The sequence below is a fragment of the Entelurus aequoreus genome, linkage group LG20 (genome assembly GCF_033978785.1).
Source record: "Entelurus aequoreus isolate RoL-2023_Sb linkage group LG20, RoL_Eaeq_v1.1, whole genome shotgun sequence".
Taxonomy (NCBI): domain Eukaryota; kingdom Metazoa; phylum Chordata; class Actinopteri; order Syngnathiformes; family Syngnathidae; genus Entelurus; species Entelurus aequoreus.
In genome coordinates, this window is record NC_084750.1 from 14502690 (window position 1) to 14530285 (window position 27596).

The window sequence follows — 27596 nt, forward strand, 5'->3', positions numbered from 1 at the left end:
GCTGGTCCGTTCCCAGGGTCCGAAGAAGACGTGTCAAGAAAAAGCTCCTTGTTAGATGTGGACGTATAATGGCAGGACAACACAAATGACTGTCCTCTTTACTCCCTGCTCGTCCCATAAATGAGTCGAAAATGGGCAAGAGAGACAACCGAGTGGTGAGTTTTTCCAACGGTACACTGAATACATGCGACATGTTCATTTGTTGTTCTGCGCTAAACACAACACAAGCCCGCGGACGGCTAGCGAGTGCTAATGCTAATGCTAATGCTAGGCCCGCTCGTTATCGCGATTCAATTAACCGAATACCAGCAATTAGTATCGAAACCGAGCTATTAACACTTATTTCTGATTAGAAAAGTGTTATTAAGAATGTTATCGCGATGTTGATGTCAGCTGCACTGGAGCGCATAGAAGAAGTAGATGACGCTAACATCTCGCTTTATCCCGTCTTTTAGCATCCATTATGTTTAATATGCTGAATATCAAACATAATATTTAGCAAAATATTCGTAAATAACCGAACGTTGTCAGACATTGTTGCGGGTAAATGTAGGAAATGTGTTGCTGACATTGCTGGTGTTGCGTTCACTGACAGGCGTGGTCTATTTAGGCTTTTAATAAATATATGGGCGTTCCTTTTCTTACCAATTGGAATATTAAATATGACGACTTAAAAGCGTTGAAGATCGCTTATTTTAGATTTTTTGTATTGACGTGAATGATCCATCCATCTATTTTTTATGTCTTTTGAAGGTCGCAGGGAGGGATGGCGACGTTCACATTTGAACCGATACGGTATCGATTCCCGGATACCGGTGACGTGGCAAAATGTGATTGCCTGCCGATAACTTGGTGTGAGACAAACACTTTATCTTCGTGGTTATTGTAACGCTACGTTTTGATTGGTTGATTGAAACGTGTATTAGTAGATTGCACAGTACAGTACATATTCCACACAATTGACCACTAAATGGTAACACCCCAATAGGTGAGGGCGGACCTACGTCACTTCCGCCTACCAATCCCCTAGCAACCAGGAATTCGTTGAAAACAAACCAGCTCACAGCGAACACAGCATTGACAGAAAAAGCATTTAACGAGCGTTGTGGCTTGGAAGTCGGCGTTTAATCCTTCATTTACGCATTTTTACTTATTCGCATATCGTGTGAAAAAACGAAAATGTATTATTTGCGTCAGACTCGTCTCAGTGAACTTTAAAGCTTCTCAGGCTTAGCTTAGCTTGCTAGTTAGCTTAGCCTGCACGCTACTAAGAAAGAGACGCGGAAGTTATCAGCAACAAGATCAAGTGTTAGTGTATAAAATATTGAGAGATTTGAGGGCTACATGTATTGTTTAAGTACAACAAAGAAGAGTTTAAACAGAGAAGGGGGAGGTGGCAAAATAACCTAATAAGGAAAGTAATACCAAGATTACGGGTAAATAATACTGGAATGTCCGGCAAAAAACCCCAAAATAAAGCAGACTGACCCCTAGTAGCCTGGTCCTTGTAAGTTGTAGCCTCATGAAGGCACAGTACAGCAGGCGAATAATGTACAAAATATGTCTTTGTATTGAAAAGTCTTGCAGACAGCATTTTGCTACTGTCTTGAAAAGTTGATTAAATGGCAACGTGAAAATTATAGGGTCTATTGGTTTTTAAAAACCCAACTGTTAAGTGCAAATTTAAACGAAACCGGTTTTCGAAAATAGCTAGCTAGGCTATAGACTATATAGTATATACCGCATGTTATTTTTGTACAACAACAACTTCAGCTGTCGAACGTGATAAGGTACAAATTCAACAAGTACAACATTAGCACGGACGGTATAGCCAAGTTGTGGTTAAGAAGGTGGATTTTTGTTCCTTATATTTACCAGAAACGAAGTGATCCGAACACACGACCCGGGACTTTGGGGGACTCCAGTGAGAACCGTCCTCGTTTTCCCGGTGTAAAGCTGCGAGCCATTTGTCTCGTCTCTGTGGGCTTTTATCGCGCTTTGGCAGAACAAAATACAACCTTTGTTTTCCCTGTTTCCAGTTGTGGTTAGCACAACCAACAACAACACAGTTTTTCGGCATTTTGGAGGCAGAATGACGGGTTTAATCAGCGTAGGTTGACAGGTTAAAGAGTAATGGCAACGGTTTGTTTTCAACGCCAGTCAGGTTGCTATGGCTCGAAGAACCCGTATGTAGCTCAGTTGCCCGGATGTCGGCCCTCACCTACAAGTTTTTCAACTTGTTTAAGTCGGGGTCCACGTGTGACGGTCATGTGACCGCCTGGCTCTGTTTGATTGGTCCAACGTCACCAGTGACTGCATCTGATTGGTGAAACGGAGTCAAACATCACCAGTGACTGCATCTGATTGGTGAAACGGAGTCAAACGTCACCAGTGACTGCATCTGATTGGTGAAACGGAGTCCAACGTCACCAGTGACTGCATCTGATTGGTGAAACGGAGTCAAACGTCACCAGTGACTGCATCTGATTGGTGAAACGGAGTCAAACGTCACCAGTGACTGCATTTGATTGGTTAAACGCAGGCATGCATAGATCCTACTTCGAAGGTCTGTCTGACAAACCAAAACAAACAAAGCGTGCATTAACAGATCGATAAAAATCTGTAACGAGTAGCGAGCTGAATGTCGATAAATGGAGCGGAGTAAAAGTAGCGTTTCTTCTCTATAAATATACTCAAGTAAAAGTAAAAGTATGTTGCATTAAAACTACTCTTAGAAGTACAATTTATCCCAAAAGTTACTCAAGTAGATGTAACGGAGTAAATGTAGCGCGTTACTACCCAACTCTGCTTAGCATCCATTATGTTTAATATGCTAAATATTCAACATAATATTTAGCAAAATATTCGTAAATAACCAAACGTTATCAGACAATGTTGCGGGTAAATGTAGGAAATGTGTTGCTGACATTGCTGGTGTTGCGTTCACGGACAGGCGTGGTCTATCGCGGCTTTTAATAAATATATGGGCGTTTCTTATCTTACCAATTGGAATGATAAATAACAACTAAAAAGCGTTGAAGATCGCTTATTTTAGATTTTTTGTATTAACGTGAATGATCCATCCATCTATTTTTTATGTCTTTTGAAGGTCGCAGGGAAGGATGTTTACGTTCACATTTGAAACGATACGGTATCGATTCCCAGATACCGGTGATGTGGCAAAATGTGATTGCCTGCCAAAAATTGATTCCCTTCGCGGAGCGCGCACCGCCGATTACTTGGTGTGAGACAAACACTTTCAGTTCATTCATTTTATTCATTTATTTATTTATTTATTTCAGGCAATGACATACAAAAATAATAATAATAATTTTTAAAAAAAGTACAAAGTTGACAACACATAATAATATAAATTAATATAGCGCAAAAGGTAATGTATAGTATGTAATGCATGATTGTCCAGTTTTGCCTGAAAGGGAGTGGTAGGAAGATAATTTATTTAATCCCACCCCCAGTTCTCCATTCAGTGATTATTCACATGAGTTTCACTCTTACTTTGTTCAAGGATTGTAATACAGATGTTGTATCATAGTGGCATTACCACAGCTAACAATAATTATTACACAGTAACAATCATTTGTATCAACAATGTAGGAATAATGAATATACCAACAATGGTAATAGACAACATAGCAACAATGGTAATAGACAACATAGCAATAATGGTAATAGACAACATAGCAATAATGGTAATAGACAACATAGCAATAATGGTAATAGACAACATAGCAATAATGGTAATAGACAACATAGCAATAATGGTAAGGAAACATTGAGCACATGTTAACACTTTGAGTATAACAAAATTAAAGACCCTCATCTCTATATTTGAACCAGACCCCATGTTTGTATAATAGTTTAAATTGATTAATAGTTTGGCATTGCTTGTGTTGTAAGTCCAGTTTGTTCCATAGTTTTACTCCGCATACAGACACACAAAAACGTTTACGAGTGGTTTGAGCTCTCGGCAATGAGAAATATCCAAAGCCTCTCAAATTATGAGTCTGCACTCGTCTTATAAAAAAAACGTTGTAGATTAGGCGGCAATAATTTGTTAAATGCTTTATATAATATTATTAATGTATTGTATTTAACAAGGTCCTCAAATTTGAGCAACTTTGATTGCATAAACAGATTATGAGTATGTTCTAAATAACCAACGTTGTGAATGATCCGCACTGCTCTTTTCTGTAATATGATGAGAGGATGAATTGTGTTGTGGTATCTTCGTGGTTATAACGCTACGTTTTGATTGATTGATTGAAACTTGTATTAGTAGATTGCACAGTACAGTACATATTCCGTACAATTGACCACTAAATGGTAACACCCGGATAAGTTTTTCACCTTGTTTAAGTCGGGGTCCACGTTAATCAATTCATGGTAAGAAATTCAAATGTGTTTGACATTATTTAAGACTTTATCGTGTCCGGAAAATGACAGTTTGCCTTTTCTGTGGTGTTGATGAGATTTAAAGGAGTGTTGTTAGTCCCATGTTGATGTGATAAAACCTCTTTCTTGTTTGGAAGATACATACAATTGTAACTGTTATTTCTTCCTGCACATAATACATATTTATAAAGTGTTTGGATGTATTCATTCATGACAAATTTTCTTCTGTAATATTGCAAAAAGTGATCCAACGTATATTTTGATATTTAAACAGGCATATTTTACCCTTATGAGCATTGCATATATCAACATCAAGTATCTACTGTACTGTCTACTTGTTGAAATACCCTTTTTAGAGCTAAAATTTACCCAAACTACCACTTTGCTGCTGCCAAAAATGTATTGTAGATAATATTTTGATACTGACACATCTCATCTCTGCATATTTTACTAGAACACCCTTATGAACATTACATATATCAAAATCAAGTACCTACTGTACTGTTTACTTGATGAAATACCCTTTTTAGAGCAAAAATCTACCCAAATGACCACTTTGCTGCTGCCAACAATGTATTTCAGGTAATATTTTGATACTGTCACATTTTAACTCTGCATATTTTACTAGAATACCCTTATGGACATTACATATATCAAAATCAAGTACCTACTGTACTGTTTACTTGTTGAAATACCCTTTTTAGAGCTAAAATTTACCCAAACGACCACTTTGCTGCTGCCAAAAATTGATTCCGGATAATATTTTCACACTGACATCTTATATCTGCAAAATGTACTAGAATACCCTTATGGGCATTACATATATCAACATCAAGTACCTACTGTACTGTTTACTTGTTGAAATACCCTTCAAATCAATTTTGGGCAGCAGCAAAGTGGTCGTTTGGGTAAATATTTGCACTGAAAAGGGTATTTCAACAAGTAAACAGTACAGTAGGTACTTGATTCTGATAGATGTAATACTCATAAGGATATTCTAGTAAATTATGCAGAGATAAGATGAGTCAGTATCAAAATATTACTTGAAATCAATTTTTGGCGGCAGCAAAGTGTCGTTTGGGTAGATCTGAGCTCTAAAAAGGGTATTTCAACAAGTAAAAAGTACAGTAGGTACTTGATTTTGATATATGTAATGCCCATAAGTATTGTAGTCAAATTATGCAGAGATAAGATGTCAGTGTCAAAACATTATCTGGAATAAATTTTTGGCAGCGGCAAAGTGGCCGTTTGGGTAGTTTTTACCTCTGAAAAGAATATTTCAACAAGTAAACAGTACAGTAGGTACTTGATTTTGATATATGTAATGCCCATAAGGGTATTCTAGTACATTATGCAGAGATAAGATATCAGTGTCAAAACATTATCTGGAATACATTTTTGGCAGCAGCAAAGAGGCCGTTTGGGTAGATATTTGCACTAAAAATGGTATTTCAACAAGTAAACAGTACAGTAGGTACTTGATTCTGATATATGTAATGCCCATAAGGGTATTCTAGTAAAATATGCAGAGATAATATGTGTCATTATCAAAATATTACTTGAAATTAGGGCTGAACGATTTCAGGAAAAAATCTGATCACGATTTTTCTGACAGAAATTGCGATTTCGATTTTGACTCACGATTTCTTTTCAAATCAAGCTTCAGTAACAGTAACAGATTTAAAACATGACAAAAAATGATATACCATGAAAACATTAAATGCTATGTAATGCAAGGATGAATACTAAAAGGTAAGAATTGCTTCAAACATGTATTTATTAAGAAACATGCATGTACATTCTCCAAAGTTCTTGACCAACAGCAGTTATTAAAACTAAAGAACTAAAACCAGTACAAAAACCTTAATTATGTTAAGATAAATAAAAAAGTTTAAGTTAAATAAAATACAAAACAATTCCAACACAAAAAGCAATGCTTAATATATAATAAGAAAAACAAAATTCAACAACTTCAATAAAGGAAAAAAAGGATCCTGACCTTATGTAAACAGTCTTATACTCAAGTAGGTAGGTCAGTCTTTTATGGCTCAAGAGAGCTAGCCTATCAACATCTATAGCAGCAATTCAAGTACTTTATTCAACCCTGGAAGAAACCTGAACAATATTTTAAAGTGAAATTGAAAAGTAATGGTAATAAAGAAAATACTATTACAAAAACAAAATGACCCAACCTCTGCCCTTCTGAAAAATATGTCAGACATTAAAATAGGTGGGTCATTCATTTACCGCTTAGCAGCACCCAAATATTGCACATCTATTCTGTTAACAATAGAACATAATATTCCTGAAAACTAGCATTTATCTTTTTTTTTTTTTACAAAAACTGACACCACAAGTCAGGGTAAAGTGCAGAACAAACACAATCTAAAAAGTACTTTAACAATAATACTTGCTTCCCTGACATCTCTACATCACTCTTCACAGATTTTTGGTCAAGAAAACTAGCATGTCAACCTTTGATGGTTTAAGACATGAGCGCTGACATGTGACAACATTGCCACTAGCACTAAACAATCTTTCTGATGGTGAACTGGTGGCTGGTATGCACAGAAACTTGCGAGCCAGTTTGCTCAACCATGGAAAGTTAACATTGTGCACTCTCCACCAGGCCAGGGGATTGTCCTCTCCATCAATTGTAGGAGTTATCAGGTAGCTGTTCAGCTCTGCATTAATGGCATCCTCCAACTGCATGGTGGTGGAAGGAGGAGGCACAGACGGTCTGCTCTTGAAGAAGCTGCCCAATGACCGCTTTCCCTTCCCCACAGTAGATGGCTCTGCCTCTGCTGCACCCTGGGGCATGGCCTCTGTAGTGCTGACACGGGCCCTCTTTTCCTGCAAAACACAGAGATGAGAGCTGTCAAAATTTTGCAGGCTGATGTCATTTTGAGCAATTGAGCATTCTATGTAAACATTAAAAAATGCCAATAAATGTAATAAGACATATCACTTGTATTGATGTGGCATTTTGTATTACTAAACTACACATAGAAACAGGACAAGTCACCTTTCGTGCCACCTGTTCCATTTCGATCCTCACTCTTTCTTTGATGTCTGGGACATTCTCTGCTCTTATGTAGTCAGTTTTGAATCTAGGATCAAGGAACGAAGCAATATCTAGTAGCTCCTGTGTGGCTGGGTCGCTGTATTTATCTTCAATATAGCGAAGAGCTCTTGACTTTATGTCCCTGGTAAGATCTGGGTCGTCTTTGTCTACAGTCAGGATCGATGTCCTCAGGAGATGGAGGACTGGCTTCAGGTAGGACACACTTACATAGGCTTCACCGGACAGGGCATCAGTAAACTCCTGAAGAGGGCCAAGGGCATTGTTTAATGACTCAAGGACATCTGTGTCCTGCCAAGTGGGGACCAGGTGACGTGTCTTCTTGTCTTCAGATAGAACCTGAGACAACGCCTTACTCTGCTCCAACACCCTCCCAATCATCCTCTGTCGTGAGCCCCACCTCGTCGGACACTCTGTAATCAGTGAGTGCTCCGGTATCTTCAATTCTTGCTGTGCCTTTTTCAGTGCGGCCTTCTTTTTACAGCTATGTGAGAAATGTCCAACCAGCTGCTTGCAGAGTCCTGTTGCCCGTTTAACTCTTACATCATCTTTAACAGCATTTTCTGGACAAGAGGGGAAAAAAGAATATAGAAAACCATATTATAGACAACAGAGGGTAAAGCAATAATCAAAAGCACATAACACATTATTCATCATTATTCATCATCTAATATTGATTATAAATCTGTTATTATAATTTTTAATTTGTAAGGGATTTAAAGAAAAACATTAAGAGAAAAACTATACTGACTATACTGAAGGCAACAAGCACCCATCACATTAAATCTGTACCATCATTAGCTACATTCTAGCATGTCTCAAATGTACAAAAATATTCTAAGTAAACAAAAACAAACAACAACAAAAACACAGACATACACACACAGACAGAGACAGAGACAGAGACAGAGACAGAGACAGAGACACACACACACACACACACACACACACACACACACACACACACACACACACACACACACACACACTTACCAATTGCAAGATGTAGCCTGTGGCCAAAACATTGAAGCCTGGTCCACTGATTAAGCTGCACAGCTTTGACGACGTTTGCTCCATTGTCAGTTGTGATGCACGTCTGGTCCTCCTCTTTCAGACCCCAGCTTGCTAGACACTCTCTTAATCCGAGGGCGATATTCTCTCCTGTGTGATCCATGGGAAAGTATGCTGTCTGCAGGCAGCGACTTTTCAACTCAAAGTCGTCATTTATGTAATGCAAGGTCAAGCTAAGATACGGTTCGCTTGTTCTGCTTGACCACATATCGGTAGTTGTGGCGTAATAAAGCACATTTTTCACCTCTCTTTCCACTTTTTCCTTGCACTCGGCGTAAAGCTGTGGGATGGCGACCTGGTTGAAATAGGTGCGGGAGGGAATCTTGTATCTTCTGTCCAGCGTGTGGAGGAGGTTTTGAAATCCCTCTTTGGTAACGGTGTTAACAGACACCATGTCTTTGCCAATGTAGTGTGTTATGGCGGTCGTTATCTCCTTGTGCCTGCGGCTGCTCTTCTCATAAGGAGTTATACTGGCAAACGACGCTGTAATTGTGGTTTGTTTGCTACAATGGGCTGAATCGCTCGGGGTTGACTTTTTACCGGACTTTTTGGTCATACATTCGTCGTGTAACTGCCGGTGGTGATTTTTCAAGTGCCGGAATAAATTAGTCGTGTTGCCTTGGGATGTGGCGACTTTGGCCCGACAAGTTTTACAAAGTACCTGTTTCTGATGCACATCTGAAGTTTCGAAACCGAAGTAGTCCCAAATGACAGACGTGCTGCTCTTCTTCTGTATTAAAACTAAATCCTCCTCCACTTCTGACCCGGCGGCAGCAGCCATTTCCTCCAGGACGTTTGTTTCTTCACCAAAGTTGTTAGTGGGCGTGTACGCGGTAGCCTCGTCAATGGCCGCCTCTGATTGGTTAGCGTGACGGCATGCCCTGCTCACAAGTAGTTTACCACTTCTGATTGGTGAGTTTGACAAGGCATGAGAGTAGCACGAGCAGGCTGCATATACACAACAGACATGTCAGCCAGGAGAGCTAAATAACGTTCGTCTAAAACCGAAGCCTTCACGATCTCAAGATTGAGACTTCTGAAATCGCAATTTCGATCTGAAAACGATAAATCGTTCAGCCCTACTTGAAATACATTTTTGGCAGCTGCAAAGTGGTAGTTTGGGTAGATATTTGCTCTAAAAAGGGTATTTCAACAAGTAAACAGTACAGTAGGTACTTGATTTTAATATATGCAATGCCCATACGGGTATTCTAGTACATTATGCAGAGATAAGATGTTGTCAGTGTCAAAACATTATCTGGAATCAATTTTTGGCAGCAGCAAAGTGGCCGTTTAGGTAGTTTATAGCTCTAAAAAGGGTATTTCAACAAGTAAACAGTACAGTAGGTACTTTATTTTAATATATGTACGGTAATGCCCATAAGGGTATTCTAGTACATTATGCAGAGTTAAGATGTCAGTATCAAAACATTATCTGGAATAAATTTTTGGCAGCAGCAAAGTGGCCGTTTGGGTAGTTTTTACCTCTGAAAAGGGTATTTCAACAAGTAAACAGTACAGTAGGTACTTGATTTTGGTATATGTATTGCCCATAAGGGTATTGTAGTTGAATGTGCAGAGATAAGATGTGTCAATATCAAAATATTACTTGAAATCAATTTTTGGCAGCACCAAAGTGGTCGTTTGGCAAATTTTTTGCACTAAAAAGGGTATTTCGCTAAATGCCAAAGTGTGAAGAGCTGGCTGCGTCGGCAACCGGGTGTAACGTCACGTGCAACCCAGACATTGAAACGTGGCACCGTTGGATTTTATGTGAATCGGTGCCCGGTAGGACCGGCGGGATTCAGTCGGTGCCAAAAAAGTACAGGATTCAGTACCCATCCCTAGTCACAGGTGTGCTGGAGCCTATCCCAGCTGACTTCAGATGAGATGTACGGTACATCCTGTCAATCAGATTGTACATATAGACATCCATCAATGGGCAATAGAGTCACTAATGAACATGTTTTTGGAGTGTGAGGGGAAGCATGCACACACAAGAAGAACATGCAAACTCCACACACGGATGCTCCAACAGGATTTCAAACCTGAATCACCAGACTGTAATGTTCAAACGCTAACCACAAGTCCACAGTTGGGCCCCTGGCAGAATGTTATCGTTACCCATTCTGTTATTCAAGTACACTTTGCTTGTATTTACATTGTTACATCTGTGTTCAGTGTCTGATGTTTTTGTTTTGTTTTTTTCTGCATTCTAGGCTTACGTTAATCCTATTGCTGCTGCACGATCCAGGGGCCCGGTACAGAACTCTGGACCAACCATACAGGATTATTTAGGCAGACCTCGGCCAACATGGTGGGTGCACCAGAAACACTTGTATTCTTAAGTATGTGCTGTAACTGACTGCAGCAATTGTTTGGATTTAAAAATGTGTTTTGACATCTTGAATAATGGACATTTAATTGGAAAAGAGATCTTTGATTTCAATGGGATTTTACCTGGTTAAATAAAGGCTAAATAAAATAAAATAAATTAAATCAACAACTTAAAGACTGTTGAAATTGTTACCATTAAAAAACAGTTTCATAAGTTACAGGAAAAACTGTTTAACAGCTCACATAAGTGTAAACTAAATTAACCAATGTAAAAACAATAAAAACCTGATTTAAATAAATAAGTTGTACATATCAGCTTTGTATTCTCACATTTTAACGCTCCTTACATGTATTTACTTTACACTTTATTTATTGATTTACACAGTTTGGTGACTATATGCCTGTAAGTAAAAATTAATTTGCTGTTTTATTTTTTTAAAAATTAGTTAAAATGTAATTTAACGTTTGTACAAGTCTAGAATGATTGTGATGCTAATGTTCGTTAGCCTGTCGATAGGCTCGTCCATTGTAGGTTAGCATTAAGCTAGCGGGATAAGAGCCAACCTTTCTCCTGTATGGTTACATTGCTTTTTTCCAGTTTATACCAAACGGTATTAATGATTTAACATGATTTCTACATATATGTGCACTCCATGTGTATAATAATGTACTTTCCTTTGTGTGTCTAGTTGTAAAGTAACTTCATTGCGAAGTCTAGTCTATCAATAAACAACTTCAAGATGTTTTTCCATCTCTAACTCAAATCATTGTTTACGTATCTGCCAAACTATATTCCAACATTCAAGGGAGGGCAGAATAATATATGTAAATAAACCAGGGAGGGATGTACAAAGTGCAGTTTGTGTAACATTGTAGCAATAACATAAGCAGTAACAATTGAAAAGCACAGCAAAATTAATTATTTTAACAAGAAAATATTTGTTGATACTAATAACACGGATTTGTCTTTAAATAAAAATATTTGCTTTTGAAATAAATGCATACGTCAAAGTCAATTATGCAAATTATATTATGACGTCATATTGGCACTGCCTTGCAAAACACTGTTTTTGGAATAAGTTGTGTAAAATAACAGAATTATTGATCTCATTCTGCTAAACTGAGTGCAGCATTTCCACATGACGGTTCAATCTTGGAAGCTCGTTGTGACTTAGGAGACATACTTTTTACGTATGTTTTAGATATTTGCTTATAAGTTTCAACTTTACCTTTTGATTTAGTAATATATGCTAACAGATGATTCTACAAAAAATGTGAATTACAATTGAATTCATATTGTGATTTTCTGGAACAATTTTTCTTTGCACACGCACACTACAGTATTATGTTCAGGGCTATTTAGTTTTAAAGAAATCACACTATTATATTACTATTACTATAATTATGTTCTGCTTTAGATAAACTTCCAATTGTCTTTCTAACATACTTCATTGGTGGTATATATTTTTTAAGGCTGTCATGTTAACAACGGTGCAGGTCTTAAGTTAAATAAGAGTATTGTTTGTGATGCAGCTCGTTAAGTAAAATGAAATTAAAACAATGATATTTAGAAATTATATCACATTAGTGTTAACGGAAATCATAACTTTTTTTGCAGACCTACTACAACAGGGGTGTCCAAACTACGGCCTGTTGTTCAAGTGCGGCCCGCCAGTTTCAATTTGGCCCGCAAGACGTCTTAAGTTCTATAAGGAGTCGCACCACGGTCAAATTAATTTTAAATACCTAACGGTCTGCATGTTGCAAATTTGCTGCTATTTTGTGGACTATGTGAGTATATGAGGTTGTTGACCATGAATTGTACTTTGAATGGAAATCAGCACATCATATACTTATATGACACATTCCAAACAACCTTCCCAAGTCATGGCATAAAACAAAATTCAACCAACACAGAAAGTCAACACACATGGTCACACATAACACAAACTTTTGTGGAAAATTCAGTGAAAAAGGTTTAAACACTATACAAATGTAAAAATTACACTACATTACAATGCACCATTACAGGTGCATTATGGGAAAATGTAAAACACTCTCTCCACACTTATCCATGTTTGGCGCATTTTAGCTGCTTGATATTTCTGATTGATTACAAAACTTTATGGCGGTCGTCACATAAGTAAACAAGGTAGGAGTCAAACTTTTACATACTCTTAATATCCGATATTAATTATATATCCATTATATTAATATAACATGTACACCTAAATCTACATATAGGCTACACATACACACACACATTATATACAGGTATATGTATGTGGATATAGAGTACAGGCCAAAAGTTTGGACACCTTCTCATTCAATGTGTTTTCTTTATTTTCATGACTATTTACATTGTAGATTGTCACATCAAAACTAAGAATGAACACATGTGGAGTTATGTACTTAACAAATTAAGGTGAAATAATTGAAAACATGTTTTATATTCTAGTTTCTTCAAAATAGCCACCCTTTGCTCTGATTACTGCTTTGCACACTCTTGGCATTCTCTCCATGAGCTTCAAGAGGTAGTCACCTGAAATGGTTTTCACTTCACAGGTGTCATAGTTTTGATGCCTTCAGTGACACTCTACAATGTAAGTACCGTAATTTCCGGACTATAAGCCGCTACTTTTTCCCCTCGTTCTGGTCCCTGCGGCTTATACAAGGGTGCGGCTTATATACGGCCTGTTCTTCTCCGACACCGACGAAGAGGATTTGGGTGGTTTTAGTACGCAGGAGGAAGACGATGACACAATGATTAAAGACTGACTTTTCATATACCGGTAGGCTGGTTATTTTGATAACGTACAGGCGAGCACTTTGTATTACTTTGCACCGTTGTATTATTTGTACTCTGCACGAATGCTGTTCGCCATGTCAAAGATGTGAAAGTTTGATTGAATGATTGAAAGATTTATTGTTAATAAATGGGACGCTTTGCGTTCCCAAACAGTCATCTCTGTCCCGACAATCCCCTCCGTGGTAGCAGGAACCCCTATATACTACGCTAATTACACATCAAAACCCTGCGGCTTATAGTCGGGTGCGGCTTATATATGGAGCAATCTGTATTTTCCCCTAAATTTAGCTGGTGCGGCTTATAGTCAGGTGCGGCTTATAGTCCGGAAATTACGGTAGTCATGAAAATAAAGAAAACACATTCAAATTACAAGGTATGTCCAAATGTTTGGCCTATATATATATATATATATATATATATATATAAAATTTCAGTTCGGTGCGTACCTCGGTTCAGAGGTCACGGTTAGGTTCATTTTCGGTACAGTAAGAAAACAACAAAATATAAATTATTTGGTTTTTTATTTACCAAATTTGTAAACAATGGCTTTATCCTTTTAACATTGGGAACACTATAATAATTCTGCCCACGTTAATCAACATTAAACTGCCTTAAGTTGCTGCTCAGATTAAATAAAATAAAAAAACTTTTCTCCTACATATAAAAAGTGCAACATTAAACAGTTACAAGTCAACTCATCATGCATAATTTATTACAGCATATGGGAAGCATGTAGTTGATTTTTATTATGTAAAACATTATGTATCAACATGTGATAGCAGGGACCCTGCTATTCAAAACTAGGCTGCTACATTACTAATGATTAATGTAACTATAGCTGAAAAAATAGTACAAAAGCAATAAGGGAGACTACACGCACACACACTGCAAAATGAGCTAACGCTACGCTAAAAGCTAATTAGCCTTCACCTCAAGCCAGGACTGCGAGCGAGCTGAGCTGCAGTTTAAGTTTCTAGAAGGTCAACGGGCTCATAGTGATGTTACTAGTAGTTGACTGGGAGGTGTTTATTTTAATTTGGGGAGAGTATGCTGCCTGATGCTTACCTGCTAAACACCTATCTGCATGACGCTGAAGCGCTGACTACATGCGCTCTGAATACGCCCTGCTGATTGGCTGTTACCGCTTTGAATACGCACTGCTGATTGGCTGTTACCACTTTTTGTGTAACCAATCAGATGGTTGTGTGGGTGGGACAATACAAATTCTTTTAGCCTAATGCGTCCCCCGTCGATAAGTTTGGACACCCATGTACTATAACATCCAATTTTTGAGTTTTTTGTGTAATTAGGGAACTTCATCTCTGACATTTAGAAGGTTTCAACAGTGAGCATTATGTTTCTTTTAGCCTAGCCTGAGCTTTCTTTTAAAGTTAATTGAAGATAAAAACAGTTAATTGTGTCTTCATCAGGGAAGAGTTAAAGGAGCAGCTGGAGAAGAAGAAGAAGGGCTCGCGAGCCTTAGCTGACTTTGAGGACAAGATGAACGAGGTTTGCATCTTGTTGGATGAAAGTGTTCCGTCATAAGCAAACTCTTGTTGAAATTCTTACAGAGATGGAAGAAAGAGCTGGCGAAGAACCGTGAGAAGCTGATGGGCGGGAGCGACAAGGACAAAGAAAAGGACAAAAAGGCAACAGAGGTGTGTTTAAACGCCACAACTATGTTATTCTTCATGTCTCATGCTGGCTTTTCATCTGTCCCCAGAAAAAGAAGAGAGAGAAGAAGAAGTGCAGTAGGGTGAGGGGGAGACCTATAGTATTGTATTCACTCTGCTTCTTTTCCTTTTTGCTGTCCGTACTGACCTTTTAAGTCAACCAAGCAAGTTCCCTCAAATCTAATGAACCCCGCTTTCATTGTGTTTTGGTCAAGCATTCTTCATCTTCTTCCTCCTCCTCATCGAGTTCTGATTCCTCCAGCAGCTCCTCCTCAGAATCCGAAGATGAGGTAAGCCGAATGTCATACCGAGGTAACCATGACGCCTGGGTCATGCTGCTGAGGCGATGCACCCTCCTAACCTTCCAGAAAAGTAGCTTGTCGTACACTAGGGCTGGACAATTAATCCAATTGATGTGCCGTAATGGAGGTGATTGTCATTCATTTACTCTCGGGGAGCAGATCCACACTTTGTATGACAGGCGTGTCGTTTTCATTGAGGGCCACGTCGCAGTTATGGTTGCCCTCAGAGGGCCGCTTTGAACAGTGAATAGGTAGGTCTTTATTGTCATTGCACAAGTACAACAAAACTTTGTTTTCAGCACAAACCCGTTTAAGACTAGACAAACAAACAGTGTACAGGGTTACAGAACAGGAATGCTGATGGGTCGCCACAAAGCGCCCCGTAAAAGATGGGAAAAAGGTAAACGCTTGGGAAGGAAGAGTAAAAAAATACAATTTAGACTGGGCTCCTAAGGGGGCCCAGTCTGGAGTGGGAAAAAAAACCTCCATAGCAAAGCACATACCGTATTTTCCGCACCATAAGCCGCCCCGTGTTGTAAGCCGCACCTTCAATGAATGGCATATTTCAAAACTTTGTTTACCTATTAGCCGCACCTACGCTACGCTAAAGGGAATGTCAAAAAAACAGTCAGATAGGTCAGTCAAACTTTAATAATATATTACAAACCAGCGTTCTAACAACTCTGTTCACTCCCAAAATGTAATGTGCAAATGTGCAATCACAAAAATAGTAACACTCAAAATAGTGCAGAGCAATAGCAACATCAATAACTCAACGTTGCTCACACAAAATAAACATTTAAAGCTCACTTTCTGAAGTTATTACTCATCCACAAATCCCTCGAATTCTTCTTCTTCGGTGTGCTTCACTTGTTTTTTGACACCATCTGTGATGTGGACGCGCATGCAGTCATAGATCAACAGGGAACAGAGCTGCGTGGAAAAAGTCACCCAGTCTCTTCGCTCATTTTTTCTTCATCCATCCATCCCTTCCAGTTAGCTTTTATGATGACGCCGGCTGGAAAGTTCTCTTTTGGCAAGGTCTTCCTTTTGAATATCACCATGGGTGGAAGTTTCTGGCCGTTAGCATGGCAAGCTAGAACCACGGTGAAGGACGACTTCTCATTCCCTGTGGTGCGAATATTCACCGTATGTGCTCCCGTTGTATCCACAGTGCGGTTCACAGGAATATCAAAAGTCAGTGGAACCTTGTACGCGTGTCTCTTGGTAGGAGACATTTGTGGTCTTTACAGAAACACACAAATGAAATGAAACGTAATATCCGCGCGCTTCTTCTTCTACGGGGGCGGGTGCTCACCTTGGCGGTTGCTTACCGTAGAAGAAGAAGCGCTTCCTCTTCTATGGGGGCGGTTGCTTACCGTAGAAGAAGAAGCGCTTCCTCTTCTACGGGGAAAAAAGATGGCGGCTGTTTACCGTAGTTGCGAGACCTAAACTTTATGAAAATAAATATTAATATTAATCCATATATAAGCCGCACTGTCAGCTTTTGAGAAAAATTTTGTTTTTTAGGTGCGGCTTATGGTGCGGAAAATACGGTATACATATTACAACGTACATCTCGAGATATCTAGCAACAGAAGGGATAATATACTGTATGAATATAAATGTGTATATATAAAACATGAATAATTATCTGTCTTTTTTTTACATACGCTGTACAAAACCAAATCTCTATATTGTACTGTATAAAACTGTCAGCTCAGTCGCCACAATACTGTAACATTCGCATTTTTTGTTTTTTTTTACAGCATATAAAATTAAAAAAATACACAAAATTAAATTAAATGGAAAAACGGTACCACTGTTTTTTTTTACGTAAAAATTAATGCCAGTTTTTTATACTGTAAAATGTACGGTTCTTGTGTTTTATAGTTTATTATTACTCTATATTGAAAGTGGATTTTACTGTTAAAGTTAAAGTAGCAATGATTGTCACACGTGTACACACTAGGTGTGAAGAAATTATTCTCTGCATTTGACCCATAACCCTTGATCACCCCCTGGGAGGTGAGGGGAGCAGTGGGCAGCAGCGGTGGTCGCGCCCGGGAATCATTTTTGGTGATTTAACCCCCAATTCCAACCCTTGATGCTGAGTGCCAAGCAGGGAGGTAATGGCTCCCACTTGTATAGTCTTTGGTATGACTCGGCCGGGGTTTGAACTCACAACCTACCCACCTCAGGGCGGACACTCTAACCACTAGGCCACTGAGTAGTCAATTTAACAGTAAAACAATTTACTGTTAAATTTTTACATGAACAGTTTGTTGGATTACTTGCTTTAAAATCATAAGTCAAGCACACATTTAAGTAGTTACCTTTATTTGAACAATAACATTGTTTTGAAATGATATAATATTTTGTTTCATTATTAGAGGTGATTAAAGTGTAAATATATGTAATTGTACGCAGTACATTTATTTTTGTAATTCGGCTTCCTCCCACCTCCAAAGACATGCACCTGGGGATAGGTTGATTGGCATCACTAAATTGGCCCTGGTGTGTGAATGTGAGTGTGAATGTTGTCTGTCTATCTGTGTTGGCCCTGTGATGAGGTGGCGACTTGTCCTGGGTGTACCCCGCCTTCCGCCGATTGTAGCTGAGATAGGCTCCAACGCCCCCCGCGAACCCGAAGGGAATAAGCAGTAGAAAATGGATGGATGGCATTTATTAAGAAAAGTTAAGGTACTTTATTTGCACATATTATTCCCACGCTTTCAGGGGCCACACAAATTGATGTGGCTGGCCGGGCCTTGAGTTTGACCCCTGTGGTGTATGAGATACAGTTAGCTGCCAGTCAGCTTGGGGCCTAGAAATCAATGCAGTGGCATCCAGAAGGGATCGGTGTTTGTGATCGGCATTGAATTGCATTAATCGACAATGTACTCTTTCATGAAAATTGTCCGATACTGATTAGTGGCCGATCGATCGGTACATCCTTTGCTTGTTGTCTTTAGCTTTCATTATAGCAGCATTTCCACAGGTTTCTGCGATGTCACAATGTTTACTTTTAGCAAGAGTTGAATACATTTTTGGCCAAGATCTTGTATTTTGGGCAAAGTTGCTTTCACTTCGTAACAATACATTTGGCAGTTGTTAAACCGATTGTAGAAGTTTCAGCAATCTCTCCTAAAATGTTTTGTCATTCTCACACAAAATGTGTATTCCCCACATGGTGGTTTAACAAATGACAATCTACACACTGCACTAGTTAGGGTGAAATAACCAGCAGTTCGCCACAGTTCATCCAATGGGAGGCTCTTACATATTCGCTTAGTTTGGTCGAGGTGCTAAACATTTTGGGGTCAGGCAGTCTTTATTTATATCATGAGATTTTTGCACTAAAATGGAAAAAGTGTCAATGATTGAAAGAAAACAAGATATTGATGGGAAACTTCACAACTGTGAATACTCTCCACATCTGAACATTTTGTTTGTGTGTTTTTGTACAGGACGAAAAGAAGCCGGTGAAGAAAAAACGTAAAAGGAAGAGGTCGTCGGCCAGGAGAGCGTCAGATGACTCTGAAGCAGAATCGGAGCCAGAAAGAAAGGTCTGTAAAAAAAAAATAAAAAAAATAATACCTCAATGTTTCCCATAGAACTGTAATCCACCTGTGGGGGTGATGTCATGGTCTTATTTACATAATTGGCATTAAACATGTGCAGGTTTTTTTTTAATCATCTCCGTGGGAGAGGCAAAAAATAGGCTTAAAACATGAAAAGCAAAACAAAAACTGTTAAGTAATTATTGCCGACAAACAAAACATTTTTATAATCCGATTAATCACACGATTTAATTTTGATTATTTAATTAATTACTTGCTTGCATAATTTAAATTAACCTGAAAAAAGACCCCAATATTTTGACAAATGCTTTTTTACTGTCAGAATGTCATACATGATTTTTTTGTTTTCATGTTTCATTTATTTGTTCAGAATTTGGTAACGGTCTTATCTAAAGTCCCGGCGACGCCTTTCAGGTAACCAACCATACGCATGTGCGGTCAAAACTGCGTTTATACATGATTAATGCCATCATTTTACGTGATTAATTGCGTACCTTAACTTTGACAGCCCTATAGAAAATACATTTGAAGCCACTGCTCACTGAGAAGAGAATAAGGTACCGTCTTTTCCGCACTATAAGGCGCACCGGATTATAAAGCGCACCTTCAATGAATGGCCTATTTTAAAACTTTGTTCATATATAAGGCGCACCGCATTATAAGGCGCATAGAATAGACCAGGGGTCACCAACCTTTTTGAAACCAAGAGCTACTTCTTGGGTACTGATTAATGCGAAGGGCTACCAGTTTGATACACACTTAAATAAATTGCCAGAAATAGCCAATTTGCTCAATTTACCTTTAACTCTATGTTATTATTAATAATTAATGATGTTTACACTTAATTGAACGGTTTAAAAGAGGAGAAAACACGAACAAAATGACAATTAAATTTTGAAACATAGTTTATGTTCTATTTCGACTCTTTAAAATTCAAAATTCAACCGAAAAAAAGAAGAGAAAAACTTACAAAAATAATTTATGGAACATCATTAGTAATTTTTCCTGATTAAGACAATTTTAGAATTTTGATTAAATAGGTTAAAATCCAATCTACACTTAGTTAGAATATATAACAAATTGGACCAAGCTATATTTCTAACAAAGACAAATCATTATTTCTTCTAGATTTGCCAGAACAAAAATGTTAAAAGAAATTCAAAAGACTTTTAAATAAGATTTAAATTTGATTCTACAGATTTTCTAGATTTGCCAGAATAATGTTTTTGAATTTTAATCATAATAAGTTTGAAGAAATATTTCACAAATATTCTTCGTCGAAAAAACAGAAGCTAAAATGAAAAATTAAATTAAAATGTATTTATTATTCTTTACAATAAAAATGTGTTTTTACTTGAACATTGATTTAAATTGTCAGGAAAGAAGAGGAAGGAATTTAAAAGGTAAAAAGGTATATGTGTTTAAAAATCCTAAAATCATTTTTAAGGTTGTATTTTTTCTCTAAAACTGTCTTTCTGAAAGTTATAAGAAGCAAAGTCAAAAAATTCATGAATTTATTTCAACAAGTGAAGACCAAGTCTTTAAAATATTTTCTTGGATTTTCAAATTCCATTTGAGTTTTGTCTCTCTTAGAATTAAAAATGTTGGGCAAAGCGAGACCAGCTTGCTAGTAAATAAATACAATTTAAAAAATAGAGGCAGCTCACTGGTAAGTGCTGCTATTTGAGCTATTTTTAGAACAGGCCGGCGGGCTACTCATCTGGTCCTTACGGGCTACCTGGTGGCCGTGGGCACCGCGTTGGTGACCCCTGGAATAGACGCTACAGTAGAGGCTGGGGTTACTTTATGCATCTCGTAGTTGCGAGACCTGTTGTGGCTCAATATTGGTCCATATATAAGGCGCCGGATTATAAGGCGCACTGTCAGCTTTTGAGAAAATTGGAGGTTTTTAGGTGCGCCTTATAGTGCGGAAAATACGGTAGTACCTCAACTTACAAGCTTAATTGGTTCTGTGAGGGAGCTCCTAACTCACTTGTGTCTCAAATCAGCGTCGCCCATTAGAAATGACTAAAAATCAATTCAATAGGTGCTCGGCCCCAAAAACAACACAGTTACCCATCTACATGCTCGATTATGTTTTTGACCATTTCTTTCTTTAATTCAATGAATATCAGTCACTTCTTCTCAGCACTGTCCAGATGTGTTGGGCAAATCTTAAGGGGTTCACTGTGACTAATGGCAGGGACGCTTGTAACTCAAATGTTAGCTTGTAACTTAAAGCATAACAATTAGCACATTGTCCAAATCTCCCCACCCTTTGCTCTGATTACTGCTTTGCACACTCTTGGCATTCTCTCCACGAGCTTCAAGAGGTAGTCACCTAAAATGGTTTTCACTTTACAGGTATGCCTTATCAGGGTGGATAGTGGAATTTCTTGCTTTGTCAATGGGGTTGGGACCATCAGTTGTGTTGTGAATGAGAAGGTGTGTCCAAACTTTTGGCCTGTACATGTGATTTATTAGTTTTGTTATTTTTTAATAAATTTGCAAAAATTTAAAATTATGGGGTACTGTGTGTGGAACTTGAGGACAAGAATTAGTTTATTCCATTTTGGAATGCGACTACTTTACGGAACGTGTTTGTGAGCGAGGGTAAATAAATGTATTAGCTGCGGTCCAAATGTATTCATGGTGGGCCGCCACAAATAAATGAATGTATGGGAGACCGGGCTTTCTGCTCCGCCGCTCCCAGTCTGTGGAACGCTCTCCCTGACCACCTGAGGGCACCACAGACTGTGGATGCTTTAAAAAAAAAGGCTTAAAACTAGAGATGTCCGATAATGGCTTTTTGCCGATATCCGATATGCTGATATTGTCCAACTCTTTAATTACAGATACCGATATCAACCGATACCGATATCAACCGATATATATACAGTCGTGGAATTAAGACATTATTATGCCTAATTTGGACAACCAGGTATGGTGAAGATAAGGTACTTTTTAAAAAAATGAATAAAATAAAATAAGATAAATAAATTAAAAACATTTTCTTGAATAAAAAGAAAGTAAAACAATATAAAAACAGTTACATAGAAACTAGTAATTAATGAAAATGTGTAAAATTAACTGTTAAAGGTTAGTATTATTAGTGGACCAGCAGCACGCACAATCATGTGTGCTTACGGACTGTATCCCTTGCAGACTGTATTGATATATATTGATATATAATGTAGGAACCAGAATATTGATAACAGAAAGAAACAACCCTTTTGTGTGAATGAGTGTAAATGGGGGAGGGAGGTTTTTTGGGTTGGTGCACTAATTGTAAGTGTATCTTGTGTTTTTTATGTGGATTTAATAAAAAATAAATAAATAAATAAAACCCTATACTGATAATAAAAAACCGATACCGATAATTTCCGATATTACATTTTAACGCATTTATCGGCCGATAATATCGGCAGACCGATATTATCGGACATCTCTACTTAAAGCCCTTCTTTTTATAAAAGCCTTTTTTTAGATGTATGCGTGCTAGTTCTAGTTTTTATTTATTTTTGTTATCTTTTTATTTTATTTGTTTAATACACTGTAGCACTTTGAGGTTGTTTGTTCAATGTAAATAATCTATTATTATTATTATGGTAAAGACTGACGTGTATTTGTTCATGAAAAGAGCAACAGGCTGTCAAGTTGTTTTTTTGTTTTTTTTTCCTCCAAGAAGAAAAAGAAGAGAATGAAGGAGGAGGGTGATAACGAGAAGGTAAAGTGTTTACATTTTATGCAGGTCCATTTGAAGTTGGTTCTTCTTTGGCAAAGGTGCTGAATGTTGTGTTGCATAGGACGGCAAGAACCATCGCAGGAAAACAAAAACCGAGCGCAAAGACTCCTCCTCCAAGTCTTCTGCAGAGTCGGCAGGAGAAGAATTTGTAAGTCATTCGTTTTTTTTTAACGGGGACAGCAATTTAAAGGCCTACTGAAATGAATTGTTTTTATTTAAACGGGGATAGCAGATCTATTCTATGTGTCATACTTGATCATTTCGCGATATTGCCATATTTTTGCTGAAAGGATTTAGTATAGAACAACGACGATAAAGATTGCAACTTTTGGTATCTGATAAAAAAAAAAGGCTTGCACCTACCGGAAGTAGCGTGACGTAGTCAGTTGAACATATACGCAAAGTTCCCTATTGTTTACAATGATGGCCGCATGAAGTGAGAGAGATTCGGACCGAGAAAGCGACAATTTCCCCATTAATTTGAGCGAGGATGAAAGATTTGTGGATGAGTAAAGTGCAAGTGAAGGACTAGTGGGGAGTTGAAGCTATTCAGATAGGGAAGATGCTGTGAGAGCCGGGGGTGACCTGATATTCAGCTGGGAATGACTACAACAGTAAATAAACACAAGACATATATATACTCTATTAGCCACAACACAACCAGGCTTATATTTAATATGCCACAAATTAATCCTGCATAAAAACACCTGCGTGTTTGTTATGCTAGCTCCTAGCTCCTCTGCTGGCTCCTAGCTCCATAGAACACGCCAATACAATTCAAACACCTGATCAACACACACAATCACTCAGCCCAAAAGACCGTTTACCTAACCCAAGGTTCATAAAGCTTATATATTTTTAAAAAGTTACGTACGTGACGCGCACATACGGTCAAGTTATCGAATGTTTAGCAGCCAAGGCTGCATACTCACGGTACCTGATATTCAGCTGGGAATGACTACAACAGTAAATAAACACAAGACATATATATATTCTATTAGCCACAACACAACCAGGCTTATATTTAATATGCCACAAATTAATCCTGCATAATAACACCTGCGTGTTTGTTATGCTAGCTCCTAGCTCCTCTGCTAGCTCCTAGCTCCATAGAACACGCCAATACAATTCAAATACCTGATCAACACACACAATCACTCAGCCCAAAAGACCGTTCACCTAACCCAAGGTTCATAAAGCTTATATATTTTTAAAAAGTTACGTACGTGACGCGCACGTACGGTACGGTACGTGTTATGCTAGCTCCTAGCTCCTCTGCTAGCTCCTAGCTCCATAGAACATGCCAATACAATTCAAACACATGATCAACACACACAATCACTCAGCCCAAAAGACCGTTCACCTAACCCAAGGTTCATAAAGCTTATATATTTTAAAAAAGTTACGTACATACGCAAAAAAAGCCAAAGCTGCATACTCACAGTAGCACGTCTGCGTCTTTGTCATCCAAATCAAAGTAATCCTGGTAAGAGTCTGTGTTGTCCCAGTTCTCTACAGGCGTCTGTGTATCCAAGTCAAAAGTCCTCCTGGTTAGAGTCTCTGTTATCCGAGTTCTTCCATCTTGACTGCATCTTTCGGGAATGTAAACAAAGAAGCGCCGGCTGTGTACTGTTGTGGCTGACTACGTTCGAAAAATACGTCCATTTCGCACCGACAACTTTCTTCTTTGCTTGCTCGGCTTCCTTCTCCATAATGCAATGAACATGATTGAAACAGATTCACGAACACAGATGTCCAGAATACTGTGGAATTATGAAATGAAAACAGAGCTTTTTCGTATTGGCTTCAATGTGGAAGGCATACCCGTGTTCGCCGGTTTACGTCACGCGCATACGTCATCCTCAGAGGCGTTTCGAACCGGAAGTTTAGCGGCAAATTTAAAATGTCACTTTATAAGTTAACCCGGCCGTATTGGCATGTGTTATAATGTTAAGATTTCATCATTGATTTATAAACTATCAGACTGCGTGGTCGGTAGTAGTGGGTTTCAGTAGGCCTTTAAGTTTCAATTCTTGTGAATTCCAGCTGCTTTTTGTTTTAATGTTGCTGCATTGCACGACTTCCTCGTTTGTGTGGTTTCATTTTTCTGTGCCAGGCGGAAGCCAAGAAGAAAAAGAGAAGTAGCGAGGAAAAGGAGAAAATCCCAGTAAGACCTTTTGAATCCCGTCGACTCAAGATTGAAACAATCTGCTTCAGTTGACACCTCGTTGTGAACCCACAGGACAAATCCAGGAAGAAGAGGAAAAAGAAGCACAAGAAGCACAGCGGCAAAAAGAAGAGGAAGGCGGTGTCTCAGTCCAACTCTGAGGCGGACTAGCTGTGCAACGTTGTTTTTGTTTTTTTGACACCACATTTTGGACACCAGGCACAGTAGGGTTAAATCAGTGGCAACTCCTCGCTGAATCATGTGCATATCTTTTTTAGACTTTTGAGTGCATGTGCCACGGATGTTCCTACTGACTGAACTATCCCTTTTTTTGAGCAGTTTCACTTTGCTTCCTCCAGTAGCTGCTGCTGCTTCCTTCTTCCCAGTTGCTCCGTATGCTGAAACCTCGATGTCACGCCAGCCTCATATTGAAGTTGGACCTGTAAGATAAAACACACTTCCGTTTGTCGTGGCACAGCAGTGCAATGTATGAACCCTCGTGAATAAACTCATGTTGTAGCCACCAGTGCAGTCACTAAGGGATGACCTTAATGTGTATTTCTCCAGAGTAGAGCAGTTAAAGCAGGGGTGCCCATTACGTCGGTCGCATCGCCAGCCAGGCATGGTAAATGTTAATTCTAGATTACAAATCATGCCTCTCACCTTTTATAGTAGAAGGATGTAGTCGTAAACTGAGAAGTTGGTCATCTGTGACATTCAACTTAGACGAGGAGATGGCAAGTAAGACACAAATAGACACTGTAGGCTTTTACTTTTTCTTCTTTTTTTTTAAACCCTTTATGAGTAATTCTTCATCTAAATTAGGGGTGTCAATTACGTCGATTGCGAGCTACCGGTCGATGGTGGAGGGTGTGTCAGTCGATCACCAGCCAGGCATTAAAGAAATAGACCTACGTAAAAATGAGCGATCATCAATCTTCACCAAGATGTCACTTGATTGACATTCACGGTGTCAGGTTCAAACACTGATGACATCTATTAAACAAGACAAGAGGCAAAGAATTAAACAGAGACAGAATTCAATTTGGACTCAATATATTGAGGAGAGTCGCCCGGACATTGTATCCTTCTACAATCTGTTATGATCCGCTGCCCGGATCATATTTCTGTTTACGTTTTCAAGTCACTTGTGTTTTTCTGTTAGTCTTGGCCCCATTCTAGTTCCTGTTTATGCACCTCTTAGTTGGTTACCATAGTAACTTATTACGTTCACCTGCCGCTGGGGTTCCCGACACGCACCTGTTGGTCATCATTGACATTATTATTTAAAGCCTGCCTTCTCTGTCAGTCGGTCTGGCTTCTTTGTTTTGCATCCCGCGACTGCCCACGTAGGTTTGTTCTAGTTTCCTAGCTCCTGCTAGTAGTCACAATCTGTGCTAAGTGTTAGCCTTAGCTTCCGGTACGCTCGGCACCTCGTCCTGTCGGTTTGTTTTCTGTTTTGGTACCAGTTTTGTGTTATTGTATAATTAAATCATGTCGTTACCTGCAAGTCCTGTCCGGTTTTCGTCCTTTGCATCTTGGGAGAGCAAAAATCCCGCATCAACATGCGCCCAGAACGTGACACAATCTCCAGCACGCTCTGCCAAAAGATTGTATGCCTCCTTCTTTTATTTTGGACCCTCCCCGACCACATGGCCACAGCTGTTTTCAAAGGTCGCAAAACATTCACAAAAAAGGCTGTAAACAATTCACAGAAAAGGTCAGTTCAAAAAGAGTTCGTAAAAAAGTTCAAATAGAGTTCGTCTGGAAATTGGGCAGATCCTGTCATCTCTCCGCTTTGAAGTCCTTGGGCCAGAACAACATCCTTCTGTTGATTACCATACATAAGAGAAAACAGAAAACCCTTCACGTGGCTCTCCCCCTTACACAGTGGAGTTTTACGAGCCGTCTTCTTGGTAGGTTTCAAAGACAGCTTTTGCCTTCTTACTTGACAGAACTCAATGTAACACAAAGTTTTTTGTGATAATTTAGAAACAATTATTCCAACACACGGCACCAGAGGGTCTTATGAGATGACGCTGGCTGCTGCCACATCATTGTTAAGAAAAAATGACCGACAGGAGTATGGAAGCTGGGCAAATAAGATGCCAAAAAAAGCAAACACTTTCATGTGGTATTGGACAGAAAGGAGGACATTTTTTTAATCATCACTACTGTCTGATTCCAATCAATGCAAGTCATCACAATTAGGGATGTCCGATAATGGCTTTTTGCCGATATCCGATATGCAGATATTGTCCAACTCTTTAATTACCGATATCAACCGATACCGATATCAACCGATATATACAGTCGTGGAATTAACACATTATTATGCCTAATTTGGACAACCAGGTATGGTGAAGATAAGGTACTTTTTTAAAAAATGAATCAAATAAAATAAGATAAATAA

General features: G+C 38.6%; 2 protein-coding genes across 5 annotated transcripts; one reads left to right on the forward strand and one right to left on the reverse strand.

Moving 5' to 3' along the window:
- On the forward strand, positions 1-25709 carry fam133b (family with sequence similarity 133 member B). 4 transcript variants are annotated; one of them, XM_062029411.1, is made up of 11 exons: positions 1-155; positions 10786-10883; positions 15143-15221; positions 15284-15370; positions 15436-15468; positions 15601-15675; positions 19158-19256; positions 22957-22998; positions 23078-23199; positions 25035-25183; positions 25259-25709. In XM_062029411.1, exons 1-10 carry the CDS (start codon positions 132-134, stop codon positions 25159-25161), a joined length of 786 nt encoding a protein of 261 aa, XP_061885395.1. In that variant the 5' UTR covers positions 1-131; the 3' UTR covers positions 25162-25183; positions 25259-25709. The 4 variants fall into 4 exon arrangements, with proteins under 4 accessions (XP_061885395.1, XP_061885397.1, XP_061885396.1 ...); XM_062029413.1 differs by having other exon boundaries at positions 23078-23164; positions 25133-25183; XM_062029412.1 differs by having other exon boundaries at positions 22960-22998.
- Positions 5998-9646, reverse strand: LOC133635590 (E3 SUMO-protein ligase ZBED1-like). The gene is made up of 3 exons (XM_062028815.1): positions 8489-9646; positions 7439-8058; positions 5998-7266 (listed from the first exon to the last, which is right to left on the reverse strand). Exons 1-3 carry the CDS (start codon positions 9345-9347, stop codon positions 6853-6855), a joined length of 1893 nt encoding a protein of 630 aa, XP_061884799.1. The 5' UTR covers positions 9348-9646; the 3' UTR covers positions 5998-6852.
- Positions 25710-27596: the final 1887 nt, after the last annotated feature.

What these genes read in the sequence shown, in the direction of transcription:
- fam133b (XM_062029411.1), top strand. Translation starts at nt 132, where the DNA reads ATGGGCAAGAGAGACAACCGAGTG. An exon ending in AGGACAAAAAGGCAACAGAG is followed by an intron (nt 15,371 to 15,435) that starts GTGTGTTTAAAC and finishes ATCTGTCCCCAG; the next exon opens with AAAAAGAAGAGAGAGAAGAA. An exon ending in AGGAGGGTGATAACGAGAAG is followed by an intron (nt 22,999 to 23,077) that starts GTAAAGTGTTTA and finishes TGTGTTGCATAG; the next exon opens with GACGGCAAGAACCATCGCAG.
- LOC133635590 (XM_062028815.1), bottom strand. Translation starts at nt 9,347, where the DNA reads ATGGCTGCTGCCGCCGGGTCAGAAGTGGAGGAGGATTTAGTTTTAATA. An exon ending in CAGGCTACATCTTGCAATTG is followed by an intron (nt 8,059 to 8,488) that starts GTAAGTGTGTGT and finishes CCTCTTGTCCAG; the next exon opens with AAAATGCTGTTAAAGATGAT. An exon ending in TGGAACAGGTGGCACGAAAG is followed by an intron (nt 7,267 to 7,438) that starts GTGACTTGTCCT and finishes TGTGTTTTGCAG; the next exon opens with GAAAAGAGGGCCCGTGTCAG.